Source organism: Carlito syrichta, unplaced genomic scaffold (assembly GCF_000164805.1).
Source record: "Carlito syrichta isolate Samal-C Ts95f unplaced genomic scaffold, Tarsius_syrichta-2.0.1 Scaffold304556, whole genome shotgun sequence".
Lineage (NCBI taxonomy): Eukaryota > Metazoa > Chordata > Mammalia > Primates > Tarsiidae > Carlito > Carlito syrichta.
The window spans coordinates 92,119-119,670 of record NW_007248652.1 but is presented as its reverse complement, the minus strand read 5'-3'; the positions used below and the strand labels follow the sequence as shown (position 1 = coordinate 119,670).

Below are 27,552 nucleotides of genomic sequence, written 5' to 3'. Positions count from 1 at the left end.
AGTAGAAGTCTCCCTCTGTCACCTAGGTTGGAGTGCAGTGGCATGCTCACAGCCACTACAGCCTTTCCTGCTGGATTCAGGCGATCCTTCCACCTCAGCCTTCCAAGTAGCTGGAACCACAGGCATGTGCCACCACGCCTGGCTAATTTTTTGATTTATTGTAGAGATGAGATCTCGCCAAGTTGCCTAGGCTGGTCTCGAACCTGTGGACCCGAGTAATCCTCTCACCTCGGCCTCCCAGATTGCTGGGATTATAGGCGTGAGCCACTGAGCCCAGCCGATTTCTTCTTTTTTTGCCTCTACTCTGCATTGCACAAACTTCTAGTATGATACCCAGAACATTTTTGGGCAGCCATATGTCTGCATACCTGCCTCTTTCTCCTGGTTTAGAGGGTGTTTGAGGGTACAGACCAGGTTTTCTCCTTCTTTTGTATTTTTTATACCTATTATGTTGCTTGTACCAGGCACAAAATAAATGCAAATATTTTGTCCACATTTTATGCATTTATAAAATGGAGGTTCAGCAGCAAATATACACATTTTATACCCAGGGTAACAGAACTAGCTAATGAAGCATGTAGGCTTTTAACAACCCATTTCAGTAATGTTTTCTTTAGCTATGATACTTCTCATAGTTAAAATCATTAGAGCAATGATTTTGTTCTTAGCTTGTGGACTTAGAGCCCCCTAGAGGTTGTTAGAGGTTCCACATGGAAGTCTAGAAAGTCATATGTGCATTTTCTGTCAATTGAATTAACACATGTATAGGCTAGGCCCAGTACCTCACACCTGTAATCTTAGCACTTTGGGAGGCTAAGGTGGGAGAAGGACTTGAGATCAGAAATTCAAGACCAGCCTGAGCAACATAGCAAGACTCCTATCTCTTGTTTTATTTTATTTATTAATGTATTATTTATATTTTTGAGTTGGAGTCTCACTCTCTTGCCCAGGCTGGAGGGCAGTGGCATGCTTCCAACCACCGTAGCCTCGACCTGCTGGACTTTGGTGATCCTTCTGCCTCAGCCTTCCAAGTAGCTGGAACTATAGGTGTGCACCACCACGCCCCGCTAATTTTTTGATTTATTGTAGAGACGAGTTCTCACCAAGTTGCCCAGGCTGGTCTTGAGTCTCTGGGCTTAGGCAATCCTTTTGCCTCGGCCTCCCAAAGTGCTGGGATTTCAGGCTGAGCCACTGTGCCCGGCCTATTTTATTTATTTAACTTAATTTATATTTATATTTGAGTCAGGATCTCACTCTGTTATCTGGACAGAGTGCAGTGGCACTCAGGGCTTATTGCAACCTCAACCTCCTAGGTTCAGGCAGTCCTTCCACCTCAGCCTCCTGAATAGTTGGGCATGCACTACCATGTCTAGCTAATTTTTGTATTTTTTTGTAGAGATAAGATCTCGCTTTGCTGCCCAGGCTGGTCTGAAACTCCTGAACTCAAGCAGTCCTCTCGCCTCGGTCTTTCAGAGTGCTGGGATTAGAGGCATGAGCCACTATGTCTGGTTGAGTCCCCCATTTCTACCAAAAAAAATTAGCCGCAGTGTGGTGGCACATGCCTGTAGTCCCTGCTACTTGGAAGACTGAGGTAAGAAGATGGCTTGAGGCCAAGAGTTTGAGACTGACCTCTGCAACATGGTAAGACTCCTGTCTCTACCAAAAAAAATTAGCTGGGTTTGGAGGCTGAGGTGGGAGGATTGCTTAAGGCCAGGAGTTTGAAACCAGACTGGCAACAGAGTGAGATTCTGCTCTCCACACATACATACACAAAATTAAACTGGGTTTGATGGTGCATGCCTGTAGTGTTCACTACTTAGGAGACTGAGGTAGGAGAATTGCTTGAGCATAGGAGTTCAAAATTGCAATGAGCATGATCATTCAAGCCTGGGCAACAGAGTGAGAACCTGTGTCTAAAAAAAAAAAAATATATATATATGTATATATATATATATATATATTTTTTTTTTAGTTTAATCTAATTTCTAAAGTTCACATAGATGTTTTTGTGACTAATTCAGTAGAGAAGCATCTTGATGAATTAGATATACTGATGTCTTTTCTTTTCTTTTTTTTGAGTTGGAGTCTCACTCTGTCGCCCAGACTGGAGTGCAGTGGCTGCTCCCGGCCACCGCAGCCTCAACCTGCTGGACTCTGGTGATCCTTCCGCCTCTGCCTTCCAAGTAGCTGGAACTACAGGCGCACGCTACCACGTCTGGCTAATTTTTGATTTATTGTAGCGATGAGGTCTCGTCAAGTTGCCCAGGCGGGTCTCGAACCCACAGGCTCAGGCAATCCACTCACCTCAGCCTCCCAAAGGCGCGGGATTACAGGCTGAACCACCTAGCCCGGCTGACATGTCTTTTCAGAGGGAAGCAATCTGAGGGCCTTAGTGTAGGAGATTTAGAATAACAGTTTTACATAGATTGCTGGAAATCGATGGGGTAAAAAAAAATTATTTTGATAGCAGATTCAGGTTACATGGTAATGTTTGATGTTTTCTTAGTCATCAGTATTCAAATAAGAAAAGAAGACTGGGTGCAGTGGCTCACACCTGTAATCCCTGCATTTTAGGCGACTGAGGCGAGAGGATTGCTTGAGACCAGCCTGGGCAACATAGCAAGACCTCTATTAAAAAAAAAATTAGCCAGATGTGGTAGTACATGCCTGTAGTCCCAGTGACTCAGGAGATGGGTTGAAAGGATCACTTGGACCCAGGAAGTCGAGGCTGCTGTGAGCCATGATCGTACCACCACAATCCAACCTAGGTGACAGAGTGAGACCTCAACTTAAAAAAAAAATTAAATTGTGGAAATCAAAATTTAAAATTGTTAAGTCGATTTCTTTAAATAAAAGTAACTTTAAGTATATTTCTACCTGCTACTATAGTGTTTAATTCTTTTTTTTTTTTTGAGTTGAAGTCTCACTCTGTTGCCCAGGCTGGAGTGCAGTGGCAGGCTCACGGCCACTGTAGCCTCGACCTGCTGGGCTCAGGCAATCCTTCTGCCTCAGCCTTCCAAGTAACTGGAACTACAGGCGCTCACCACCACGCCTGGCTGATTTTTTATTTATTGTAGAGATGAGGTCTCAACAAGTTGCCCAGGGGAGGTCTTGCCTTTACCTCCCAGAAGTGCTGGGATTATAGCCATTAGCCACTACATCCAGCCCATATTTAACTCTTGATGAGACATCTTTTTCTAACTTAATGACTGACTGCTTTCTGTACACACAATGTTGTGGTCTGTTATCTGTGCCACAGGTGTTGTATTTTTGATATTAAACATTTGCTGTCTACTGGAAGGCATTCTAGGTTCAAGGGTATATCTTAAACCATTCTTTAAAATATGTGTGCTACTTGTATCTGTTCCTTTAGCTACTAGATAAACAAGAATGTATATAGTGTGATTTCTTTCATTCCTTTGGCAAATATTTATTCAACTCTTGCTGTGAACCAGGACTTCTAGTCCCTGGAATTACAACTGTGAGTGAATAAAACAGACAAGGCTTGGCCCTGGTGGCACCTACCTTTTAGTGAGAGAACCATGATTAAGCATGATTAACATACAGATAGATGTCTGTATTAATGTTTGATAGGGGCAAGTGCTTTTTAAAAAGACCAGAAGAGGGATTAGGAATTGATATTTTCTCTTTTCCTTTCCTTTCCTTTCCTTTCCTTTCCTTTCCTTTCCTTTCCTTTCCTTTCCTTTCCTTTCCTTTCCTTTCCTTTCCTTTCCTTTCCTTCCTTTCCACAGACATTAGTCTATATCTGATGTGTTTTCTATTTTAGGAAGTGTTGCATGAGAAGGTCTTTCAAAATAGATATTTGAGCAGAAAGATTTGAATAGAGTGAAGGCACTAGTCTTGCAGCTCTCTGGAGGAATAGCTCTCCAGACATACACTTAGCAAATGTGGACACTTTGAGGGAAGGACATGCTTGGCCCATTCAAGGGACAGCAAGGAAGCAGGTTTGTCTGGAGCTGTGTGAACTTGGGTAGGATGTAGGTGACAAAGCTGGAGAAGTAGCCAAGTAGCCAGGGGGTAGATCATGTAGGATCTTCAAGTTTCATTCTGTTGTAAAATAAAGCCTTTGAATGGTTTCTAATTGGGAAATAAGTGATCTGACTTAAATTTAAAGGTTCACTCTCTGCTTTGTAGAGAACAGATTCTAGAATTATCAGAAAGTAAGTAGGGGGATCAGTTAGGAGGTTGTGGTTATAGATCTCCTGGGGAGAGATGATGGAGAGTTAGTGATAGAGATGGGGAGAGGTAGTCAGATTTGAGATGTAATTTGAAGGCAGAATCAGCAGGATCAAGGATGCTTGTGGTATGGAAGAGCACAGTCAAGGATAACTCCAGAGTTAATAAACAGTCACTGAACTTGAAGGATATACATAGGGTTTACATTGGCTATCTCTGATCAGTGGCCTTATTAGTAATAAGATTTTCTTTTTCTTTTTACTTTTCTGTATTTACTATCTTTAGAATACTGAACCAGTAATGCTCCTGTAATAAAAAAAATACAGATTATTTTAAAATTAAAGTTAACAGTGGTGTGAAATACAACCTAATTCTTAATGTGTTCTTCTACCCCTTTTGATTCTAGAAAATAACTTAAGTGACATAAACTTTTAAAATTTGTCTTTTTTACTCTTAGTGATCAGCTTTTGTACCCTTTTCACCTTTGAAGATGGTGAAGCTAGATATTCATACTCTAGCTCATCACCTCAAGCAGGAACGCTTATATGTAAACTCTGAGAAACAACTCATTCAGAGGCTCAATGCAGATGTACTTAAGACAGCTGAAAAGTTGTATCGAACAGCATGGATTGCAAAGCAACAGAGAATCAATTTGGATCGGCTTATCATAACCAGGTAAATAAAAGATTTTTCAGGTCTTAAATTTTGTGAGCCACTATGATTCTGTGCTAACTATAAATAAATGAATCTATTTCTAACAAAGTGCATGGCTTAAGATACTTTACAGTTTGTTTATTAATTAACTTAGGCATTGCTATAGAAAATTATAACTTGGCTGGGTGTGGTGGCTAATGCCTATAATCTCAGCACTATGGGAGGCGAAGGTGAGAGGATTGCCTGAGCTCAGGGGTTTGAGACCAGTCTGGGCAACTTGGCGAGACCTCTTTTCTACAATAGGTAAAAAAAATTAGCTGGGTGTGGTGACGCATGCCTGTGGTTCCATTTACTTGGAATGCTGAGGTGGAAGGATCGCCTGAGCCTAGCAGGTTGAGGATGTGGTGGTGTGAGTGTGCCACTGCACTCGAGCCTGGGCAACAGAGTGAGATTCTGACTCAAAAAAAAAGAAAAAGAAAATTATAACTTAAGAATTAACATTTTGCTTGTTTGCTCATTTTTTCAGTGCTGAAGCATCCCCTGCTGAATGTTGTCAACATGCCAAAATTTTGGAAGATACACAGTTTGTTGATGGATATAAGCAGTTGGGATTTCAGGAGACTGCTTACGGAGAATTCTTGAGTCGATTAAGGGAAAATCCTCGTCTTATTGCCTCCTCTTTGGTTGCTGGAGAGAAACTTAATCAGGAGAACACACAAAGTGTTATTTACACAGTTTTTACCTCCTTGTATGGCAACTGCATTATGCAAGAGGATGAAAGCTACCTCCTTCAGGTTTTGCGATACTTGATTGAATTTGAACTTAAAGAAAGTGACAACCCCAGGCGGCTTTTGAGGAGAGGAACTTGTGCCTTCAGTATCTTATTTAAGCTTTTTTCTGAAGGACTGTTTTCTGCCAAACTTTTCCTGACAGCTACTTTACATGAGCCAATCATGCAACTGCTTGTTGAAGATGAAGATCACCTGGAAACAGATCCAAACAAGCTAATTGAGAGGTTCTCCCCATCTCAGCAGGAAAAACTCTTTGGGGAGAAGGGCTCAGATAGATTCAGGCAAAAAGTTCAGGAGATGGTGGAGTCCAATGAAGCCAAACTGGTGGCTTTGGTGAATAAATTTATTGGTTATCTCAAACAGAACACATACTGCTTTCCACATAGTTTGAGGTGGATTGTGTCTCAGATGTACAAAACCCTCTCCTGTGTAGATAGACTGGAAGTCGGGGAAGTCAGGGCGATGTGTACTGATCTCCTGTTGGCCTGCTTCATTTGTCCAGCAGTTGTTAATCCCGAACAGTATGGAATAATTTCTGACGCTCCTATTAATGAGGTGGCGCGATTTAATCTGATGCAGGTATGCTTTCACTATTGTTAATGTGGCATTTAGTCTAAAATCAACTGATTGGGCTATGGGGTAGGAACAAAAAATATGATGACAATATTCACACATTCTTACCATTCTCTTTTCTCAAAGTGACCTAAATACTTGCTTCTTATGAAATATAGGCAGTCATTAAGATTTTAAAATTTTGTAGTCATAGAACATTTTGTGTTAGTTTTTAAATGGAATCCTCACACATTTGAATTTATATTTGATTAGATCTTCTAGAACAAGTCCACCTTCCCTTTTGCATAATTTCAAATCCAGAATGATTGAAAATTGAGAGTATCTTCTCTACTTCATTTGGTAGCAAAACCTATACTGAATTAACATGAGGCTATTTATAATTGTTAGTCTGTTTAATGCTAGTAAATACTTATGTTTCGTTGCAGAAATGTTAATGCATTTGATGATAGAATGTCATCCTTTATACTGGATATGTTATATATATGTAGTAGATTGCTGTTCTAGAATCTCTAAATTCTGAAATTTGAAACTCTTCTAGACTTATGCATTTCAGAAAGACATTTTTTGGATCTATATTAGCATATTTTTTTCTAATCTCGGTGAATGAATTCATGTTATTATTTATTTAGAAAATCTTTATTATTTATTTATTTATTTATGAGTTGGAGTCTCACTCTGTCACCCCAGACTGGAGTGCAGTGGCCACTCCTGGCTACCACAGCCTTGACCTGCTGGGCTCTGGCGATCCTTCCGCCTTAGCCTTCCAAGTAGCTGGAACTACAGGCGTGTGTTACCACACCTAGCTAATTTTTTGATTTATTGTAGAGATGAGGTCTTGCCAAGTTGCCCAGGCGGGTCTCGAACCCATGGGCTCAGGCAATCCACTCACCTCAGCCTCCCAAGGCACGGGATTACAGGCTGAACCACCGAGCCCGGCTTTAGAAAATCTTTTAATCATATTTTATCTCCCAGAAATATTGTGAAAAAGGAAATTGGATTTATTCAGAATGGACTATTTGGGGATTTTTTTTTTTTTTTAATGATAAGCTATTTTTCATGATCAGGTCTATCACTTTGGAGTGAGATCAATTCACTATATAGGAAATCCCTGAAATAAAAATTTTAATTTTTTCATCCATGAAGCATTAAATTTTTCCTTATGGTAGATAATGTGTTTATAGTTTGGTTTTTGTCATTCCAGTAGAGGTTGAATCCCATACTTTCAAAATAAGTATAAAGGGGGTTTGTCCCAGACATTAAGGAGATGACACTCTAATAACTTTTCATCATGTATCCTCTAAAGAGAGTATATTACCAGTCACTTTTGGTAGTAAGGAACTGCTTTGTGAATTAGTATTTACTTTGCCAATTTCTGTAGGAATTACTCACCTAGATTGGAGTGCAGTGGTGTATTCACAGCCACCTCAGCTCGACTTGCTGGGCTCAGGCGATCCTTCCGCTTCAACCTTCTGAGTAGCTGGAACCACAGGCACACGCCACTACGCTCAGCTAATTTTTTTTGATTTATTGTAGAGACGAGGGCTCATCAAGTTGTCCAGGCTGGTCTCGAACCTGTGGACTCAGGCAATCCTCTTGCCTTGGCCTCCCAAAGTGCTGGGATTACAGGTGTGAGCCACCATGCCCAGCAAGAATTGTTCACTCTTAAGTCTAGAAAAAAAAAATTCTACCTTGAGTGCTTTATGAACTCTATAGGATAATGTTTTTAATATTAGCTTGAAGTAGTTTACTGAGTGAGTCAACTTTTGCAAATTAATTTAGAAGTTTCTAAAAACATGAAAAGTACAATATCAGAAACAAAAATATTAAGCTTTTATTTCCTAATGTTGACATCATATGTGTTAAAGAGAAATTAAAACAAAAATTTCTGCTTTCTCTCTGTAACTCTTTTTTTTTTTTTTTGAGTTGGATTCTCACCCTGTCCCCCAGGCTGGAGTGCAGTGGCATGCTCACAGCCACTGCAGCCTCGACCTGCTGGGCTCAGGTGATCCTTCTGCTTCGGCCTTCTAAGTAGCTGGAACTACAGGCGCATGTTACCACACCCGGCTAATATAACTCTTTTTTTAAAAAAATTATTTGATTTTATTTTTAGAGTCAAGAACTCTCTCTGTTGCCCAGACTGGAGTACAGTGGTATGATCATAGCTGACTGCATCCTTGAACTCCTGGGCTTAAGTGATCCTGTCATCTCAGCTTCCCAAGTAGCTGGGACTACATACGGGTGCATACCTCCATACCCAGCTTGTTTTTAAATTTTTTGTAGAGACAGGATCTTGCTGTATTGCGCAGGCTGGTCTCCAACTCCTGGTATCTAGTGAGCCTCCCACCTCAGCCTCCCAAAGTGTTAGAGTTATAGGCATGAGCCATCGTGCCCGATCTCTATACTTCTTAATCTAAAAATAGTAAAAGTTGACATAGACAAGATCCATATTTTATTGGGGATCCTAATTTGTATTCCTGGTCAGGTGGTGTGAATGTTATTATGAAACAGATTTTTAGACGTGTTTTCATAGAGAGGAATTTGTAAGTATTTATAGCCTATGTCTCCCTACTGCTGTTTTGGGTTGCAGGTTGGCCGCCTTTTGCAGCAGTTAGCAATGACTGGATCTGAAGAGGGAGATCCCCGAACAAAAAGTAGCCTTGGAAAATTTGATAAAGTAAGAATGAATACTATGTCATGTGAAATACTGTTTTCAGAAAATTCTGCCTAAGTATTAGTGAACCTAACTATTCTCTTCATTAAATGTTGTCCTTAGGTGATATATAAATTAGATGTTCTTTTAATTAACTACAGTATTGGATCAACAACATTTCTTTTCCCCATCATTCCTCCTTCTGAGCTGCTCTTTTATCTTTTTTTTTTTTAAAAGATCAGCAGCATTTAAAGGAAGATGTCAATAAAGATTATTTATTCTCACAGAAATATTAAAGAGATGCCATTGTAATAAGAATCAAAGAACTATTTTTTATTTTTTTTTGGACCAGGATCTCACTCTGTCATCTAGGCTGGAATGCAGTGGTTATAATCATGGCTCACTGCGGTCTTGACCTGGGCTCAGGCAATTCTGCTTCAGCCTCCCAAGTTGCTTGGATTGTAGGCACATGCTGCCACTCCCAGCTAATTTTTTGTAGTGACTAGTCTCACTATGTTGCCTAGGCTAGTCTCAAACTCCTGGGCTCAAGCAATCCTTTTACCTTGGCCTCTCAAAATGCTGGGATTATAGACATGAGGCACTGCGCCCAGCTCAAAGGACTATTTCTTTTTTTCTTGAGTAGGAGTCTCACTCTGTCATCCAGGTTGGAGTGTGGTAGCACGCTAATAGCCACTGCAGCCTCAACCTGCTGGGCTCAGGTGATCCTTCTGCCTCAGCCTTCCGAGTAGCTGGAACTACAGGCACACACCTCCACGCCTGGCTAATTTTTTGATTTATTGTAGAGACGAGGTCTCACCAAGTTATCCAGGCTGGTCTCAAACCCGTGGGCTCAGGCAGTCCTCTTACCTCAGACTCCCAAAGTGCTGGGCCAAAGGACTATTAAGATTATTTTATTTTGGCTGGGCGAGGTGGCTCACGGCTATAATCCCAGCACTTTGGGAGACTGAGGTGAGAGGCTGCCTGAGCCCAAGGATTTGCGACCAGCCTGGGCAACTTGGTGAGACCACATCTCTACAATAAGTCAAAAAGTTAGCTGGACATGGTGGCGCATGCCTGTAGTTCCAGCTATTTGGAACTTTTTTTTTTCTTGAGTTGGAGTCTCACTTTGTCGCCTAGACTGGAGTGCAGTGGCATACTCACGGCCACCGCAGCCTCGACCTCCGGCAATCCTTCCGCCTCAGCCTTCCAAGTAACCAGGACTATAGGCGCGCGCTATCACGCCCAGCTTATTTTTGATTTATTGTAGAGATGAGGTCTTGCCAAATTGCCCGGGTGGGTCTCGAACCCGCAGGCTCAGGCAATCCACTTGCCTCGGCCTCCCAAAGTGCTGGGATTACAGGCTGAGCCACTGAGCCTGGCCGAAACTTTTTTATGAGCTGTAGTCTCACTCTGTTGCCCAGGCTGGAGTGCAGTGGCACACTCACGGTCACCACAGCCTCAACCTGCTGGGCTCAGGTGATCCTTCCTCCTCGGACTTCCAAGTAATTTATCTTCCACCTCTCCTCTCTAACCTTCATTTTCTTCCCCAAAAGTTCTTTATGTTGTCAGTCTTTTGTTTATCCTTCCAGAGGTCTATATGTATACAAGCAAATTCCGGCATATACTATAGTCTCCCATTCACCCCATCCCTCTCTTTTCAGAAATGGTAGGATAGTGTGTATACTGTTCTGTGTCATGTTTGTTTTTCTGACTAGATTATCTGGGAGATTATTCTATTTCCGTACATAAAGAGTTTACTTTTTTAAAATGTTGTGTACAATATAATTTTCAAGATGTTGGATTTTTTTTTTGCATGTTTGTTCACCTTAATCTGAAATTTTGTTCCAGTATTTTAAAAGAGAAGCACTTAAGAGATGTTCTTTCCCTCTTTTAACAGAGTTGTGTTGCTGCTTTCCTTGATGTTGTGATTGGCGGCCGTGCAGTGGAGACCCCACCAATGTCATCTGTTAATCTTCTGGAAGGGTTGAGCAGAACTGTGGTTTATATAACCTATAGTCAGCTTATTACTCTGGTAATGACTTTATTGTTTAATAGTATTTTTTCAAAGTCTTTGAACTAAGCATGAACAGAGACATTGTGTGAGAAATTTATACTGTATTTGAAAAATTGATTTCACTAACTATTGTTCTTTACTTTTGCCAGGTGAATTTTATGAAGAGTGTGATGTCTGGAGATCAACTGAGAGAAGATAGAATGGCACTTGACAATTTATTGGCAAACCTACCCCAGGCAAAGCCAGGGAAAAGCAGCAGTTTAGAAATGACTCCCTATAGTACTCCTCAGCTGTCTCCAGCAACTACTCCAGCAAATAAAAAGAATCGATTACCTATAGGTAAAGAGAATTTCTCATATTGGATCTTTCCCTTAAATTTAGTCTTTTGCCATTAACTTTTGTGATTGCTCAGTGTTGTAGAATATGTTTTTAAATACTTCAGGGAAGTCATTCTCTTTATGTATACTGATGGTATTTCAATTTTTAAAAATTGCTCTAGATTAGTTAATGTTTATCAGTAGACTTTAGCTTTATCTAGATATACTTTTCATAATTAATTGAAATTATGTTACTCAGGGTACACTCTGTTTAAATTTTATTTTCTTTTCTTGGAAACTTTTGAAAAGGTTATAAGTAGTCATTTTATTTATTTATTTATTTTTTTGAGTTGGAGTCTCATTCAGTCACCCAGACTGGAGTGCAGTGGCCGCTCCTGGCCACCGCAGCCTCGACCTGCTGGGCTCCGGCGATCCTTCCGCCTCAGCCTTCCAAGTAGCTGGAACTATAGGCGTGCACTACCATGCCCAGCTAATTTTTGATTTATTGTAGAGATGAGGTCTTGCCCAGTTGCCCAGGCGGGTCTTGAACCCGCAGGCTCAGGCAATCCACTCACCTCAGCCATAAATAGTCATTTTTTAAAATTATGTAGTCCTTTCCTTATTGTGAGGTTCTCAGTAATATAATAAACAGTATTTTAGAAGTTTCCATCTATAGACTTAATAGTTACTATGTTTTCCACTGTTGTTTTTATTACTAATCAATCTTTTATCAACTGAGCTAAGATATCTTAATGTTATAAAGCAAAAGTTTCATTTTACGTCGTCAAGTTTATTAATTTATTTAAGAATTTTGTTTTAGTTGGGTGTGGTGACTCATGCCTGTAATCTGAACACTTTGGGAGGCTGAGACAAGAGGATTGCCTAAGTTCAGAGGTTTGAGACCAGCCTGGGCAATTTGGCCAGACCTTGTTTCTATAATAAATAAAAAAATTAGCCAGGTGTGGTGGTGCGCACCTGTGATTCCCACTCCCTGAAAGGCAGAAGCAGAAGGATCACTTGAGCCCAGCAAGTTGAGGCTGTGAGTGTGGCACTGCATTCCAGCCTGGGTAACAAAGTGAGACTCTACTCAAAAATAAATAAATAAATAAAAGAACTTTCTTTGAGTTTCATTCACTGAGTCAACATTTGTTATCTAGCTACACAAAAATTAATAGCACTATATAGATATATATATATAGATATATATGGATATAGATATAGTGCTTTCATTTAATCATATACAAATTCTTTGAGCTGGGCTTGGTGGCTCAGCCTGTAATCCCAGCACTTTGGGAGGCTGAGGTGAGTGGATTGCTTGAACCCGTGGGTTTGAGACCCGCCTGGGCAACTTGGTGAGACCTCATCTCTACAATAAATCAAAAATTAGCCAGGCGTGGTAGTTCCAGCTACTTGGAAGACTGAGGCGGAAGGATTGCCGGAGCCCAGCAGGTCGAGGCTGCGGTGGCTGGGAGTGGCCACTACACCACTGCACTCCAGTCTGGGTGACGGGGTGAGACTCCAAAAAACATTCTTTGAGGGTAGCTATATCTTGCACATGAGGCACTATGTCAGACACTGGTGATACAAAACCATTAGGACATGCCCTCATTCTCATACTCTTAAGTTAGCTGCTGATAGTTTAGTTGGGAAGAACAGGAAGAGATCAGCACCCTTCATTGTATTAAGTGATGGAGATAAACATGGGGACTATGGGGACACATAACTTAGCCAAGTGGTAGAGGTTTCGGGAGAAGATCTTTGAGTAGATGAAGCCTGCACTTTGTTTTGTTTTGAAGGGTGAATGGGAGTTAGACAAACAAGACAGGGAGAAAGTGTTTAGTCCAGGGGAACAGGGATATTTTAGTGCCAGCCTAATTGTAATGAGGAACTCAGTGACACTGAGCTTGAGTAGTTACTGTAATTTACATATTTTGAAGAATAGGATTTAATTTTTAAATTCCATGATTTAAAGAACTTTGAATTTCTTAAAATTAATCTACTTTACATTTAACATAATATGGAATTGTGTCGTCTGCAGGAATGTGGTATCATATTCTTCAAGTCTTTGGTTTACTGCATCATCCCAAAATGTCAGTTTTCATAATTAAAAATAGACAAAAGGGAAGTTTTGCACTTAATGCTATTTAATACTATGTGCTATTTTCACTCTGTTAACATGAAAAAATAAATGGTTTTTGGTAAATCAGAGATTTTTTTTTTACCCCTTTATTTGCTGCTATACATTAGTTTTTTCATTTCCCATTATCCAAAAGTATCATTAGGGCCAGGCATGGTAGCTCATGCCTGTCATCATAGCGGTTTGAAAGGTTGAGGCGGGAGAATTGCTTGAGCCCAGGAGCTTGAGACCAGCCCGGGCAACATAGTAAGACCTAATCTCTACAAAAAAATGAAAAAATTAGCTGGGCGTGGTGTCACATGGTGTCACATGCCTGTAGTCCTAGCTACTTGGGAGACTGAGGCAGAAGGATCACCCGAGCCCAGAAGGTCAAGGCTGCAGTGAGTCAGGATTGCTCCCTGTGCTCCAGCCTAGGTGACAGAGTGAGATCCTGTCTCATTAGTTGTCATTAATTATGCATCTGATGGAAAATAAATTTCAAATGTGTGCCCAGTATTATTTTGTATAGTCATGTGACTTGGTCATTGTATTATTTTATATTTTTAAAAAATGTATCCATTGTTCAAAGGGTTGATTTTCTTTCTATTTAATGCTTTCGCAACCCAGGACAACAGTTAGCAGCCATCACTGCTTGGGATTCCTCAACCACCAATCTTACTGCTCATATTACACTAGTAACCCCATTTGGTGGGTAGTAGGCTATTCTTCCTCTTCTCATATAATTTTATTTATGAAATAGTTTATAAAAGTGTGCTTCATGTGCATGTTGCTTTTGCTTTATGTAAATTGCTTCATGAAATTAGATTACTTGCGATTTTATAAATTATAAGGTTTATTAAGATTCATTGACCTGTTCATAAAGTTGAATTTAGGTTCACATTTCAGTAAAAGATAGTGAGGACCAGCAAATAAAGGTGTTAGTGAGCTTATTTTAGACTTTTGGAAATTGATGTGTGCTCTGAATTTTCAGACTAAAAGTGATTAATGAACAGATCTACAGCATTGTATTTCTGTCTCTTTCTGTCTTCAAGTAGATCAACTATCAATGTGAAATTTAAAAACTTTTGCTACGATAGAGTGTTTTTACTTATGTCTGTACTTTTGATTATTTTGCATTGAAGGAGAATTTCTATTTAGTATTCTGGTTATAGTAAATTTTATTGTCCTCTGAAGGAAAATGGAAACTTATCACAGAAGACTAAAAGTCACAGAGAAATTGTCACAAACTAAATCTTTCAATGTTCAAAAGTTCTTAGAAGATCTATAGGACAGATCATTTTAGAAATTACTTGTTTACTTATAATTATGGGGAAAACAAAAATAATTGAATCTTTTATTAATATAGAATGTTTCCATAAAGCAGAAAAGACCTCATATTCAGGCTTAAGGAAGTTTTCTCTCCAGTATCTTTGGAAAAAGGCTATTACATTTCACACACAAAAAAAAGTGCTTTCAAAACTGATTCTGGTTTTGTTAATAGTTGCTTAGTTAAGTTATATTGCTTATGTGGCTATTAGGTTTTCATATAAAATTTTCTAATGCTTCTAAGTTCAATTATTAGTATGGAAGACCTGTGGCACTCAAAATAGGTATCAAAAGGTAAAAAAATTAGGTGGTTTTTTTTTTTTTTTTTTTTGGTCATCCAAGTCAAATTAATTGGGATGTGTTTCGTTCTGTAGATGTGATCATCTATGTGTCACTCCCTGATAGGTGAACTTGGATCACTGTTCCTGATTATCAGTTGTAAAGGAGAATCTATATTAGCCATCAGTAGAGTGACCAGGAAGATCTAGGTTTTAGTAATTTAGTTTAGTTTAGTTTTGTTTTATTTATGTCTTCGCCACATTTTTGTGCATGCGCAAATGTTTCGCACTAATAGAAAATATATTTTTATATTTAATGTGCCATTTTCTTCATTTTGTCTATTTCTCTGAATTATTTTATTTGAAATTTTTTTTATTAGCAACTCGGAGCAGAAGCCGTACCAATATGCTAATGGACCTACATATGGACCATGAAGGATCATCTCAAGAAACCATCCAGGAGGTACAACCAGAAGAGGTGTTGGTCATTTCCTTAGGGACCGGTCCTCAGCTTACTCCAGGGATGATGTCAGAAAATGAGGTATGAATATACATGGTCACTTGCTTCTATAAATCATTATTCATGTATTTTTTATTTTTTTGAGTTGGAGTCTCACTCTGTTGCCCAGGCTGGAGTGCAGTGGCATACTCACAGCCACCCCAACGTGGACCTGCTGGGCTCAGGCGATCCTTCCACCTCAGCCTTCCAAGTAGCTGGAACTACAGGCGTGTGCTACCACGCCCAGCTAATTTTCTGATTTATTGTAGAGATGAGATCTCGCCAAGTTGCCCAGGCTATTCTCGAACCCGTGGGCTCAAGCAGTTTCCTCACCTCAGCCTCCCAAAGTGCTGGGATCACAGACTTGAGCCACCACGCCTGGCCTCATTATTCATGTCTTACTCTGTCCTGGCTGCTGTAGCAAAATACCAGAGGCTGGGTGGCATATAAAAAACATAATTTATTTCTCACAGTTCTAGCTGCCAGGAAGTTCATGATCAAGACAGATTCAGTGTCTCATAGAGTGTTTTCTGGTTCATAGAGGGTGCTTTGTTTTTGTTTTTGTTTTTTGCTGAGTCGAAGTCTCACTGGTGCCCAGGCTGGACTGTAGTGGCATGCTCACGGCCACAGCAACCTCAGCCTGTTGGACTCAGGTGATTCTTCCACCTCAACCTTCCAAGTAGCTGGAACCACAGGTGCATGCCATCACACCCAGCTAGTCTTTTGATTTATTGTAGAGACGAGGTCTTGCCAAGTTGCCTAGGCTGGTCTCAAACCTGTGAGCTCAGGCAGTCCTCTAGTCTCTGCCTCCCAAAGTGCTGAGATTACAGGCATGAGCCACTGCACCTGGCTTGGTGCTTTCTCAATGTGTCCTTGGCCTTATTTTATAAGAGCACTAATCCCATTCATGAGGGTTCTGCCCTCATGACCTAATCACTTCATCAAAGTTCCCGTCTTCAGATACCATCACCTGGGGGTAAGGATTTCAACATGAATTTGGGGGGAGCAAAAATATTCCTATTATAGCAATGGTCTGGGTGTGGTGGTCCATACTTGTAATCCTTTGAAGAGGGAGGATGGCTTAAGGCCAGGAGTTCAACACCAGCCTGGGCAACATAGCTAGACTTTGTCTCTACAACAACAAAAGAGATTAGCTGGGTGTGGTGGTGCATGCCTGTAATCCCAGCTAATCTGGAGGTTGAAAGAGGATCGCCTGAGTCCAGGAGTTTGAGGCTGCAGTGAGCCATGATTGTGCCACTATGCTCCAGCCTGGTTGACAGAGCAAGACTGTCTCAAAAAAAAAAAATTATAGCAATAAAATTTGATGCATATTATTCATTATCTTCTGTGGGCCCACCATGGCAAATCGTCAAATGCTAAGCTCCCTGTGAATAGTTGTGGAGGCCTTTTATATTAATATATCTGTGACACTGAAGTTGGAGAATAGGTCTAAACACAAGGAATGTTTCTACTAGCAATAGAAGCCAGAGGAAGCCAGTAAATTTTGGTGAGGAAGTTGAAGAGATTTTTCCAGTGACTTGTAGGAAATAGTTTTGTGTGTTTTCTTTCTAGTGGTTTACTAATATTCCTGCTTTAAAGAGGCAAAAATTAGCTGGGCTCGGTGGCTCAGCCTGTAATCCCGTGCTTTGGGAGGCTGAGGTGAGTGAATAGCCTGAGCCCGCAGGTTTGAGACCTGCCTGGGCAACTTGGCGAGACCTCATCTCCACAATAAACCAAAAATTAGCCGGGCATGGTAGTGCGCGCGCCTGTAGTTCCAGCTACTTGGAAGGCTGAGGCGGAAGGATCGCTGGAGCCCAGTAGGTCAAGGCTGTGGTGGCCAGGAGCGGTCACTGCACTCCAGTCTGGGTGACAGAGTGAGACTCCAACTCAAAAATAAATAAATAAATAAAGAGGCAAAAATTGTTGAGATATGTCTTCTTTTGCTGGTCAGGAAAAAATGGAAGAGGTAACTGAAAAGAAAGCTAAGAATATAAGTTGTTTTTTTTTTGAGTTGAAGTCTCATTCTATTGACCGGTTTGGAGTGCAGCGGCACACTCATGGTCATCCCAGAGTCAACCTGCTGGACTCCGGCAAAACCCGCTGCCTCAGCTTGCCAAGTAGCTGGAACTACAGACACATGCTACCACGCCCAGCTAATTTATTTTTTATTTTTTTTAATTATAGAGATGAGGTCTCTCCTTGTTGCCTGGGCTGGTCTCAAACCCGTGGGCTCAGGCAATCCCCTCGCCTCAGCCTCCCAAAGTACTGGGATTACAGGCTAAGCCACTCAGCCTGGCCAAAAATAAGATTTTTTGATGAAATTGGGTTGGAGGTACGGGAGTCAGTTTTAAGATGTTTGTTTGTTTGTTTGTTTTTGAGTCGGAGTCTCATTCTGTCATTCGGGCTGGAGTGCAGTGGCACAGTCACAGCCACCGCATCCTTGACCTGCTGGGCTCAGGTAATCCTGCTTCAGTCTTCTAAGTTGCTGGAATTACAGGCATGTGTCACCATGCCCAGCTAACTTTTTTTTTTGATTCGGAGTCTCACTTGTCGCCCAGGCTGGAGTGCAGTGGTACATTCACGGCCACTGCAGCGTCAGTTGGCTGGGCTCCTGTGATCCTTCTGCCACAGCCTTCCAAGTAGCCGGAACTACAGGCACATGCTACCATGCCCAGCTAAGTTTTGATTTATTGTAGAGAAGAGGTCTTGCCAAGTTGCCCAGGCTGGTCTTGAACCCACGGACTCAGTCCACCTGCCTTGGCTTCCCAAAGTGCTGGGATTACAGGCTGAGCCACTGAGCCCGCCCAGCTAATTTTTTGATCTATTGTAGACGTGAGCCACTGCACCTGAGCAGTTGTAAGATATTTGTAACAAAAGAGTTTGGCTTAGTGGAAAATGAAGAGAGGAAGAGATCTTGACTCTCTAAAGGTAGGAGCCTCTTTTCATAGATTGTGACCTCCTGAAAAGGTAGCAGTTATCTTATATTCAACAGTTACTGCTTATTATTCAAGAAAATTCCTTAGCTGGGCATGGTGGCTTACGCCTATAATCCCAGCACTTTAGGAGGCCGAGGTGAGAGGATTGCATGAGCCCATGGGTTTGAGACCAGCCTGGGCAACTTGAGAGACTTCATCTCTACAATAAATCAAAAAATTAACCAGATGTGGTGGCGTGTGCCTGTAGTTCCAGCTATTTGCAAGACTGTGGCTGATGGGTCACCTGAGCCCAGCAGGTTGGGCCTGCAGTGGCCATGAACTTGCCACTGCACTCCAACCTGGGTGATAAAGTGAGACTCCAACTCAAAAAAAAAAAAAGAAAAAAAGAAAATTTATTAGTTATAGTGGTTGATAAAGGGATGGTGGTTGGTAAAGCTGTGTTTGAGCCATAGTATGGCAGGGAAGAGGACTGACAAACTCCAAAGTTTCATCCCTCTACAAAAGCAAACAAACAGGAAAGAGTAAGCTGGCAAAAACTATCAGAATCAATTTTGTAAAACTCTGAAATCTAACAAAAAACTTTCAACAACATACAACCCAGAAGAATGCTTAATGAGGGAAAAACTGCTGAATTTTAAGAGATCTTTGTGGTTTTACTTTATCTTGTTAATGTCCCCAATCCTCAGCTTAGTACTAAAGGCTGCCTTGAAGACAGCAGCCTGCATTCCTATGCAGTTTGCTGGTACCTGAGTGAACAATGTGGATTTTATTCTGAGAGTATCATAGTTGTATATTTTGGTCTGTCTGGTAGATCCCTGAAGGATCAGCTCATAGGCTTGCGGCCCTGTGATCTTCTCCAGAATTGGGTTAGGGCAACTTCACAGGTGGCATTTGTCAAAAGCATTAAAAAGGCAAATGTGTTAATTGCTTCTGCTTGGAGCAAGGTATAATAATCAGGGCCATCAGCAGACCAAATCAGATTAAAAGCCTAGGAAGGAAGAGGTTGGAGAAAAGAAATAATAGGGGTCACAAGGGCTTTGAAAAGCTCCCACATGTTCTGGGTAATCTAGAAGGCCATAAACATACCTGGTCATGTGCTCAGGAAAGACCTTAGAAGACCCTAAACTCACTGCTGCCTGACCTTTAGTCTTAACCCAGCAGAAAGTGAAGGCTAAGTTACAGTTGCAGTACTGTCTGTCTAAATGTTGAGGAACTATCCCAACACAACCAATCTGCAAAAACTTGTAAATTGTTTTTGTTAGTTCTTTTTTTTTTTGAGTTTCACTCTGTTGCCCAGGCTAGAGTGCAGTGACATACTCACGGCCACCACAGCCTCGACCTTCTGGGCTCAGGCGATCTTTCTGCCTCAGCCTTCCAAGTAGCAGGAACCACAGGCACGTGCCACCACACCTAGCTAAATTTTTTAGTTTATTGTAAAGATGAGGTCTTGCCAAGTTGCCCATGCTGGTCTTGAACCCCTGGGCTCAGGCAGTTCTCTCACCTCAGCCTCCCAAAATACTGGAATTACGGGTGTGAGCCACCGTGCCCAGTGAGTTTGTTTTTGTTTTTGATTCCAGATCTTAAGTCTTCCATATTGCTTGCTGACCACTGAACTAATAGAACAGAGACTTCAGTGGCCACACATAACAAAAAATTTAGTAAAGTCATTGGTCACCACCATCAAACAGCAACAACCAACTCTAGGAGCTAAGGGGGAAATCTAATTTCAGAATCACCACTTTATAATATTTATAATGTCCAGTTTTCAACAAAACTTATGAGGCATGTAAAGAAGCAAGAAAGTATGACCCATTACAGGAAAAGAGAAATTAATAGAAAATGTTCTTGGTAAAGCATAGATACTGGACTTACTCAGGACTTTAAATAAATTTTTTAATGTATACTCTAAGTGCTAAGGAAATCATGGACAAAGAACTAAAGGAAACTAAGAGAAGATGGTCTCACCAAATAGAGGATATCAATAAAGAGGTAGAAATTGCAAAAAAAGGAACCATATAGAAATTCTGGAGTTGAAAATAACTGAAAAGAAAAATACACTAGTGGGGTTTAGTAGCGGTTTTGAATAGGCAGAATAACCAGTGATCTTGAACATGTAACAGTTGAGATTATCTAGTCTGAGGAGCAGAAAGATTACAAGACACAAAGAAAGACATTATATGTTGATAAACGGTCACTTCATCAAGGAGATATAGCAGTTATAAACATATGTATACCTAACAATAGCCCTAGTATATATGAAGCAAAGCTGACAGAATTGAAGGGAGAAATAGACAGCTGTATAATAATAACTAGAGAGTTTAATACTTTACTTTCAATAATGAATAAGAACAACTAGACAAGATCAACAAGGAAATAGAGGAGTTGAGTAACACTATAAACCAACTAGGCCTAACACACATAAATAGAACATCCAACTATTAATACAACAGATTGCACATTCTCTTTAAATGCACATGGGTATATTCTTCAGGCTAGATTATATGTTAAGCCATTAAACAAGTGTCAGTAAATTTTAAAAGATTGAAATCATACAAAGTATCTTTTCTGAGCAAAGTGAAACAGAACTAAAAATCAGTTAACAGAAAGAAATTGGAAAATACACAAATATATAAAAATTGAACAATGCACTGTTAATTAATGGATCAAGAAGAAAAAGGAACTCAGAAAATACTTTAAAAGGAATGAAAATGAAGACACACGTATCAAAATTATTGGTGAAAACAGTGACCAGAGGGAAATGGATAGGTGTAAATGCCTGTGTTAAAAAAAGAAAGATCTTGATTGGTAAACTGACTTTCTACCTTAAGGGGCTAAAAAAATAAGAGCAAACTTTGAGTCATATGAAATTGTTCTTTTTTGTAGATCAACAACTGTTGAATGTCAGTATTTTTATGCATTTTGTGTGTGTGTATGTGTGGTCAAGATTTTTCTTATTTGGATAAGAGATTAGATTACTAGTGTTTCTTAATGGAGTTTGTGTTGGAATTCTGGGTAAGACAACTCTTTGTTTTGGGAGTGGCCTTATTTTTAATCCCATGCCTCTGAGACTAAATGCCAGCAGAGTTTACCAGTCCTTATAACTACCCATACGTCCCCACTCACTTGCAAAAGATTCTTGGAAGGATTTCAACTTCTATCTTAGAACTCATGAGCTAGGTGGACTCTTAATGTTCCTTCAGTGCTGATATTCTGTGGTTTTAGTTTAGCCTGGATTTCACAGATTCTCCGATTTAGAGGCATAAGATTAAATTTTTAATTTTTTTAAAGAGACTGGGTCTTACTATGTCACATAGGCTGGTCTTGAACTCCCAGGCTCCAATGATCTTCCTTCCTCAGCCTCCAGTATAGCTGGTACTACAGGCACATACCACTCCACCTGGCTCAGATTTTTGTATTTTATGTTCCAGTGTGACTGGCTTTGAACAATAGCTTTATGTATAGTATCATAAAATTGCTTGCCTTTGGATATGATTTGGGAAAATATTTTCTTCATGGTATGATCCTTTTATTTTCTCTTAATTCATACTACTCTCCAGGCCTCTAGATGAATTTTTTCTTGAACTTTTGTTTCAAATCACTCACAATGATGGGTTTAAAGGTAAAGTTGTCTTAAAAATACAAACTTAAAAATTTTTATTTTCTCAATTTCAAGCAGATAGAAAACATAATCTATTTTTAAATGGCTTTTGAAAAGCATCACACGGATCAGGTGCAGTGACTCAAGCCTGTAATCCCAGCACTTTGGGAGGCCAAGGTGAGAGGATTGCCTGAGCCCAGGGCTTCAAGACCAGCCTAGGTTACTAGGTGAGACCTCATCTCTACAATAGATTAAAAAAAAAAAAAATTAGCTAGGCAAGGTAACACACACCTATAGTTCTGGCTACTTGGAAGGCTGAAGTGGAAGGATCACCTAAGTCCAGCAGGTCGATGCTGTGGCAGCCACGAGTATGCCGCTGTGCTTCAGCCTATGTGACAGAGTAAGATTCCAACTCAAATAAATAAATAAATAAAAAACATCACATGTGTAAATATATAGAATCACTAAAAAACCTATAATTTACTCATGCAGAGCTAAAACAGCAACCTAGAAGGTTTTTTTTTGAAAGTTATTTGTCTTTTTAACTGACAAAAAATTTATATATTTATGGTGTTTAACTTGGTGTTTTGATATAGTTATGCATGTGGAATGACTAAATCAAGCTGGTTAACATATGCATTACCTCACATACTTTTTTTTTGTGGTGGGAACTTTTTTCTTTGTAAGTGAGGATACAAAGAAAAGAAAGTTCTTTTATATTCTAGCAATAGCCAAGGAAGCCAAGGGCTCTGAGTTCAAGTTCTAGTTATACTTAAAACATGCTGCCGGGCTTGGTGGCTCAGCCTGTAATCCCACGCCTTTGGGAGGCTGAGGTGAGTGGATTGCCTGAGCCTGCGGGTTCGAGACCCACCTGGGCAGCGAGACCTCATCTCTACAATAAATCAAAAAATCAGCCGGGCGTGGTAGCGCATGCCTGTAATTCCGGCTACTTGGAAGGCTGAGGTGGAAGGATCGCCGGAGCCCAGCAGGCGAGGCTGCAGTGGCCGGGAGCGGCCACTGCACTCCAGTCTGGCAACCAAGTGAGACTCCAACTCAAAAAAAAAAAAAAAATGCTATGTAGATCTGGTGCAGTGGCTTAAGCCTGTAATCCCAGCACTTTGGGAGGTGGTGGTGAGAGGATTGCCTGAGCCAGGGGTTCAAGACCAGCCTGGGCAACTTGGTGAGCCCTTGTCTCTACAGTAAATCAAAAAAATTACCCAGATGTGATGGCACATGCCTGTAGTACCAGCTACTTGGAAGGCTGAGGCGGAAGGATCGCCTGAGCCCAGTAGGTTGAGGCTGTGGTGGCCATGAAAGTGCTACTGCACTGCAACCTGGGCGACACAGTGAGATTCCGACTCAGAAACCCTCTCCCCCCAAAAAACCATGCTATATAACTTCCAACAAAGCACTAAATTCTTCTTCAAGGTAGAATACACATACAATGCTGAGACATGAGGCTTGTAGGGAGCAGTGAGAGGTAATTATGCTATTTGGAAATCATCCATCAAATAGAAAGCATTATAAAAAGGCCATCAACTGTCAAAAGGCCATCAACTGTAATCGGGAGATGTCTGTGAAGTTATACTTCAGCTTCTGGTATAGACTTTTGTAGCCCTGTATGTGGTGATTAAGTGGAGGATCGAACTAGATGGCTGAAATCCTAGTGCCTATAAGATAATGTGATTATGTGTTTTCTTGTAGTTGAATTCATTTAGTAACTTTTGAAAAAATAATACTGCATATTTAATATGTACTGTGCCAAACGCTTTATGTGCATCTTCTTTATTTAATCCTCAACAATTCCATGGCATGTTTGCTATTACTATCACCATTTTATAAGTGAACAAACTGAAGCTTAGAGAGTTTCAGTTATCTGAGGTTACATAATTTAGCTTATCCAAGGTTACGTAGTTGATACATGGGAGAGCCAGCCTTCATTTTCTTGTAATCCTAATTACTGCTCATCTAATGGCCGATTGCCTGTTCAGTCTCTGACACTGGTAGGGCAATGGTAAGGCATAGTTTCTGTTGACTTAACTGTTATACTTTTATTCCACAGGTATTTAAATGCTTAACAGACCTTGTAAATGAATTGCTGTTAAAAATGATAATTTAAGTTTAAGAAGGTCTTAAATATGCCTTTGCTGTGGTTTGTTTTCTTAATCAATAATCTTTCAGTTGATAAACCAAAATTGGCATTTTATTTTTTAGGTCCTAAACATGCAACTTTCGGATGGAGGACAAGGAGATGTCTCTGTTGATGAAAACAAACTCCACGGTAAACCTGATAAAACCTTGCGCTTTTCCCTCTGCAGTGATAATCTGGAAGGAATATCTGAAGGTGAAGGGTTACTTCATTCAAGGAGTTGTGTGCTTCAAGTATTATTTGGTTTTGTGTTCTTTAAAGGAGCCTTATAAATTATAATTATACCATCTGTGCCTCTCACTGAGGAGAGTAATGAAGATTTCCTCTAATGAGCTTGAACAGTTGGCTGTAAAGATTGTTTCCTGAATAAAATTAAGATTGCAAGAGGCCTCTGGTCATATAAAATGGAGAAGATATAAGTCTTCATTCAGACTTAAATAAAATAATAGCAAGTTTTGTTTCTCTGGTATTAATATGTACCAAAGCTTATAGAGCTCCTTTAGAAGGATATAATGCATGTCTAAATGGAAAAATAGATACTTACTAGTATTTCAGGATGTTGTGTATATTGTGTATACTCTCAATGCCAAGATATTGTGAAGTAAGAAAATGTCATTCTACATATTAGGACACATTTTTTTTTAATGGAAAAGAGTTCAAATTTACTAACACTTAAAAAAAAAAACACAAAAAAACAAGGTGGGTGCAGTGGCTCAAGCCTGTAATCCCAGCACTTTGGGAGATGGAGGCGAGAGAATTGCCTGAGCTCAGGGGTCTGAGACCAGCCTGAGCAACATGGCGAGACCTCGTCTCTACAATAAATAAATAAATAAAAATTAGCCGGGTATGGTGGCACATGCCTGTGGTTCCAGCTACTTGGAAGGCTGAGGTGGAAGGATCACCTGAGCCCAGTAGGTCGAGGCTGTGGTGGCTGTGAGTGTACCACTGCACTCCAACCTGGGCGACAGAGTGAGATTCCAACTCAAAACAACAACAACAACAGAATTTAATAACTTCTTTTTACCTAACTTAAAAAAAAATCACGTAAGTAATGTATGTTCATTCTAAAAACGGAGAAAAGAAATAGAATCATCTCCAGTCTTACCCATTCTGTTAACAGCAGCTAACGTTTTGGTTTATTTATAGCAAAATTAGGTTTATCTACATTGTGACCCTTTTTTGTTTCATAATATAGTGTTAGCACTTCCCTTTGTAATTTAACATTCTTAACTAACATAGTTTTTAATAGCTGTTTTCTTTAGCATCAAATGGACGAATCATAATTTATTTCAACTTTCTTCTATGACTCAACATGTAGATTGCTTCCACTTTTCAGATGTTATAAGAAGCTCTGCAACAAGCAACCTTAAATTAATTTTTTATTAGTTCCTTGGGATAAATTCCTCGAAACAAAATTGCTGGCTCAAAGGGCATGTATATTTTTTAAGTATAAATGCAGTATTAAAAGCACTTCAGACAATTTTTAGTTTCTTAACAGGGCATAGAAAATTGCATGGTGGCTCCTAACTGTTTTAAAAAGATTGCTCACAGGATAAACATTTCTCTAGGTCCTTCAAATCGCTCCAATTCAGTGTCTTCTTTAGACCTGGAAGGAGAGTTGGTATCAGAACTTGGAGCAGGACCTTCTGGGAGTAATGGAGTTGAAGCTCTACAGCTGTTAGAACATGAGCAAGGTAAAGTGAAGTTGAATACAGTTGTTTAAGTAGCAAAGAATTTACCTGATTGCAAGATAAGGTATGTGTTTACATGTAAGTTGGCTGTGTTTAGTAGGAGAATAAATTTAAGTTGATTTAATGATCATTAAACTTGCATTTATTTTTATTTTTATTTTTATTTTTTTTGAGTTGGAGTCTCACTCTGTCACCCAGACTGAAATGCAGTGGCCACTCCCGGCCACCACAGTCTCGACCTGCTGGGCTACGGCAATCCTTCCGCCTCAGCCTTCCAAGTAGCTGGAACTACAGGCGCGCGCTACCACGCCTGCTAATTTTTTGATTTTATTGTAGAGATGAGGTCTCGCCTGCCCAGGCAGGTCTCGAACCCGCGGGCTCAGGCAATCCACTCACCTCAGCCTCCCAAAGGCGTGGGATTACAGGCTGAGCCACCGAGCCCGGCTACTTGCATTTATTAATAGTTCCTTCAGCTCTTTTTTGAGTTGGAGTCTCACTCTGTCACCCAGGCTGGAGTGCAATGGCATGCTCACAGCCACCTCAGCCTTAACCTGCTGGGATTCAGGCGATCCTTCCATGTCAGCCTTCCAAGTAACTAGAACGACAGGTGTGCACCACCATGCCCGGTTAAGTTTTTGATTTATTGTAGAGCTGAGGTCTTACCAAATTGCCCAGTCTGGTCTTGAACCCTTGGACTCAGGCAATCCTCTTGCCTTTGCCTTCCAAAGTGCTGCAATTACAGGCATGAGCCACCACACCTGGCAGTTCCTTCAATTCTTAAAAATGTAGTTTACTTGATAAGTGGATTAATTGTTCTAAATAGAATAATTAATACAAGTTACTTTAAATTCTGTAATATTTGGTATTTCAATTCTGTATTTTAGGGATGTACTGTATTATATATTTTTTTTGTTTTGTTTTGAGTTGCTGTCTCACTCAGTCGCCCAGACTGGAGTGCAGTGGCCGCTCTCGGCCACCGCAGCCTCGACTGCTGGGCTCCGGCGATCCTTCTGCCTCAGCCTTCCGAGTAGCCAGAATTACAGGCATGCGCTACCACGCCCAGCTGATTTTTTGATTTATTGTAGAGATGAGGTCTCGCTGCCCAGGCAGGTCTCGAACCCGCCGGCTCAGGCAATCCACTCACCTCAGCCTCCCAAAGGCGCGGGATTACAGGCTGAGCCACGAGCCTGGTGTACTGTATTATTTTAAGGCTCAAGGAGCTTGGAATAAATAAGAAGAGAATGATATACAGGTGATGAACGGTATCATAAAAGTGCTTTGGCAGTTCTGAGTGAAAGATAAATGTGGTTGAAAGTACAAGGAAAAGCTTATTGGAAGAAAATACTAGCCTTAAAGACTGGCTGGCATTGCCTTGAAAGAAGTTGGAGATGGGTCATTCTAGGTGAAGGACTAGTATAAGCAAGTTAAGAGGTGGAAAGCTGTAGTACTTACCCAGGTGTTAAGTAGGGAAATAGGGCGAAGTAAGGAGTGAAAAGTGAGTGAATCCTTGTTGTGCAGAGAAGGAAGCCTGTATTTAAGTAGCAAGCTGCACTCCATTGAAAGCTTTTGGTTAGATGAGGATGAGGGGGTGAGGTGCTTTAGGAAGATTAATTTGAAAAAATTGTTTTTAATTTGTAAATTAAAGATGATGCCCTCAACCAGGTTTGAGACAGCTACTTGGGAAGCTTTTTTTTTGAGTTGGAGTCTCACTCTGTCGTCTGGGCGACAAAGTGAGACTCCAACTCAAAAAAAAAAAAAAAAAA

At 40.5% G+C, this 27,552-nt stretch overlaps 1 protein-coding gene across 1 annotated transcript in view; it reads left to right on the top strand.

Moving 5' to 3' along the window:
• GAPVD1 (GTPase activating protein and VPS9 domains 1) overlaps positions 1–27,552 on the top strand; it is a 103,518-nt gene that overhangs the window by 31,760 nt on the left and 44,206 nt on the right. Inside the window, exons 2-10 of the mRNA XM_021713448.1 lie at positions 4,655–4,872; positions 5,378–6,221; positions 8,803–8,889; positions 10,763–10,897; positions 11,029–11,218; positions 13,940–14,020; positions 15,297–15,457; positions 24,164–24,293; positions 25,667–25,792. Coding sequence (XP_021569123.1) covers positions 4,688–4,872; positions 5,378–6,221; positions 8,803–8,889; positions 10,763–10,897; positions 11,029–11,218; positions 13,940–14,020; positions 15,297–15,457; positions 24,164–24,293; positions 25,667–25,792 — 1,939 coding nt within the window. The 5' untranslated portion in view covers positions 4,655–4,687. The remainder of the gene's footprint in view (positions 1–4,654; positions 4,873–5,377; positions 6,222–8,802; positions 8,890–10,762; positions 10,898–11,028; positions 11,219–13,939; positions 14,021–15,296; positions 15,458–24,163; positions 24,294–25,666; positions 25,793–27,552) is intronic.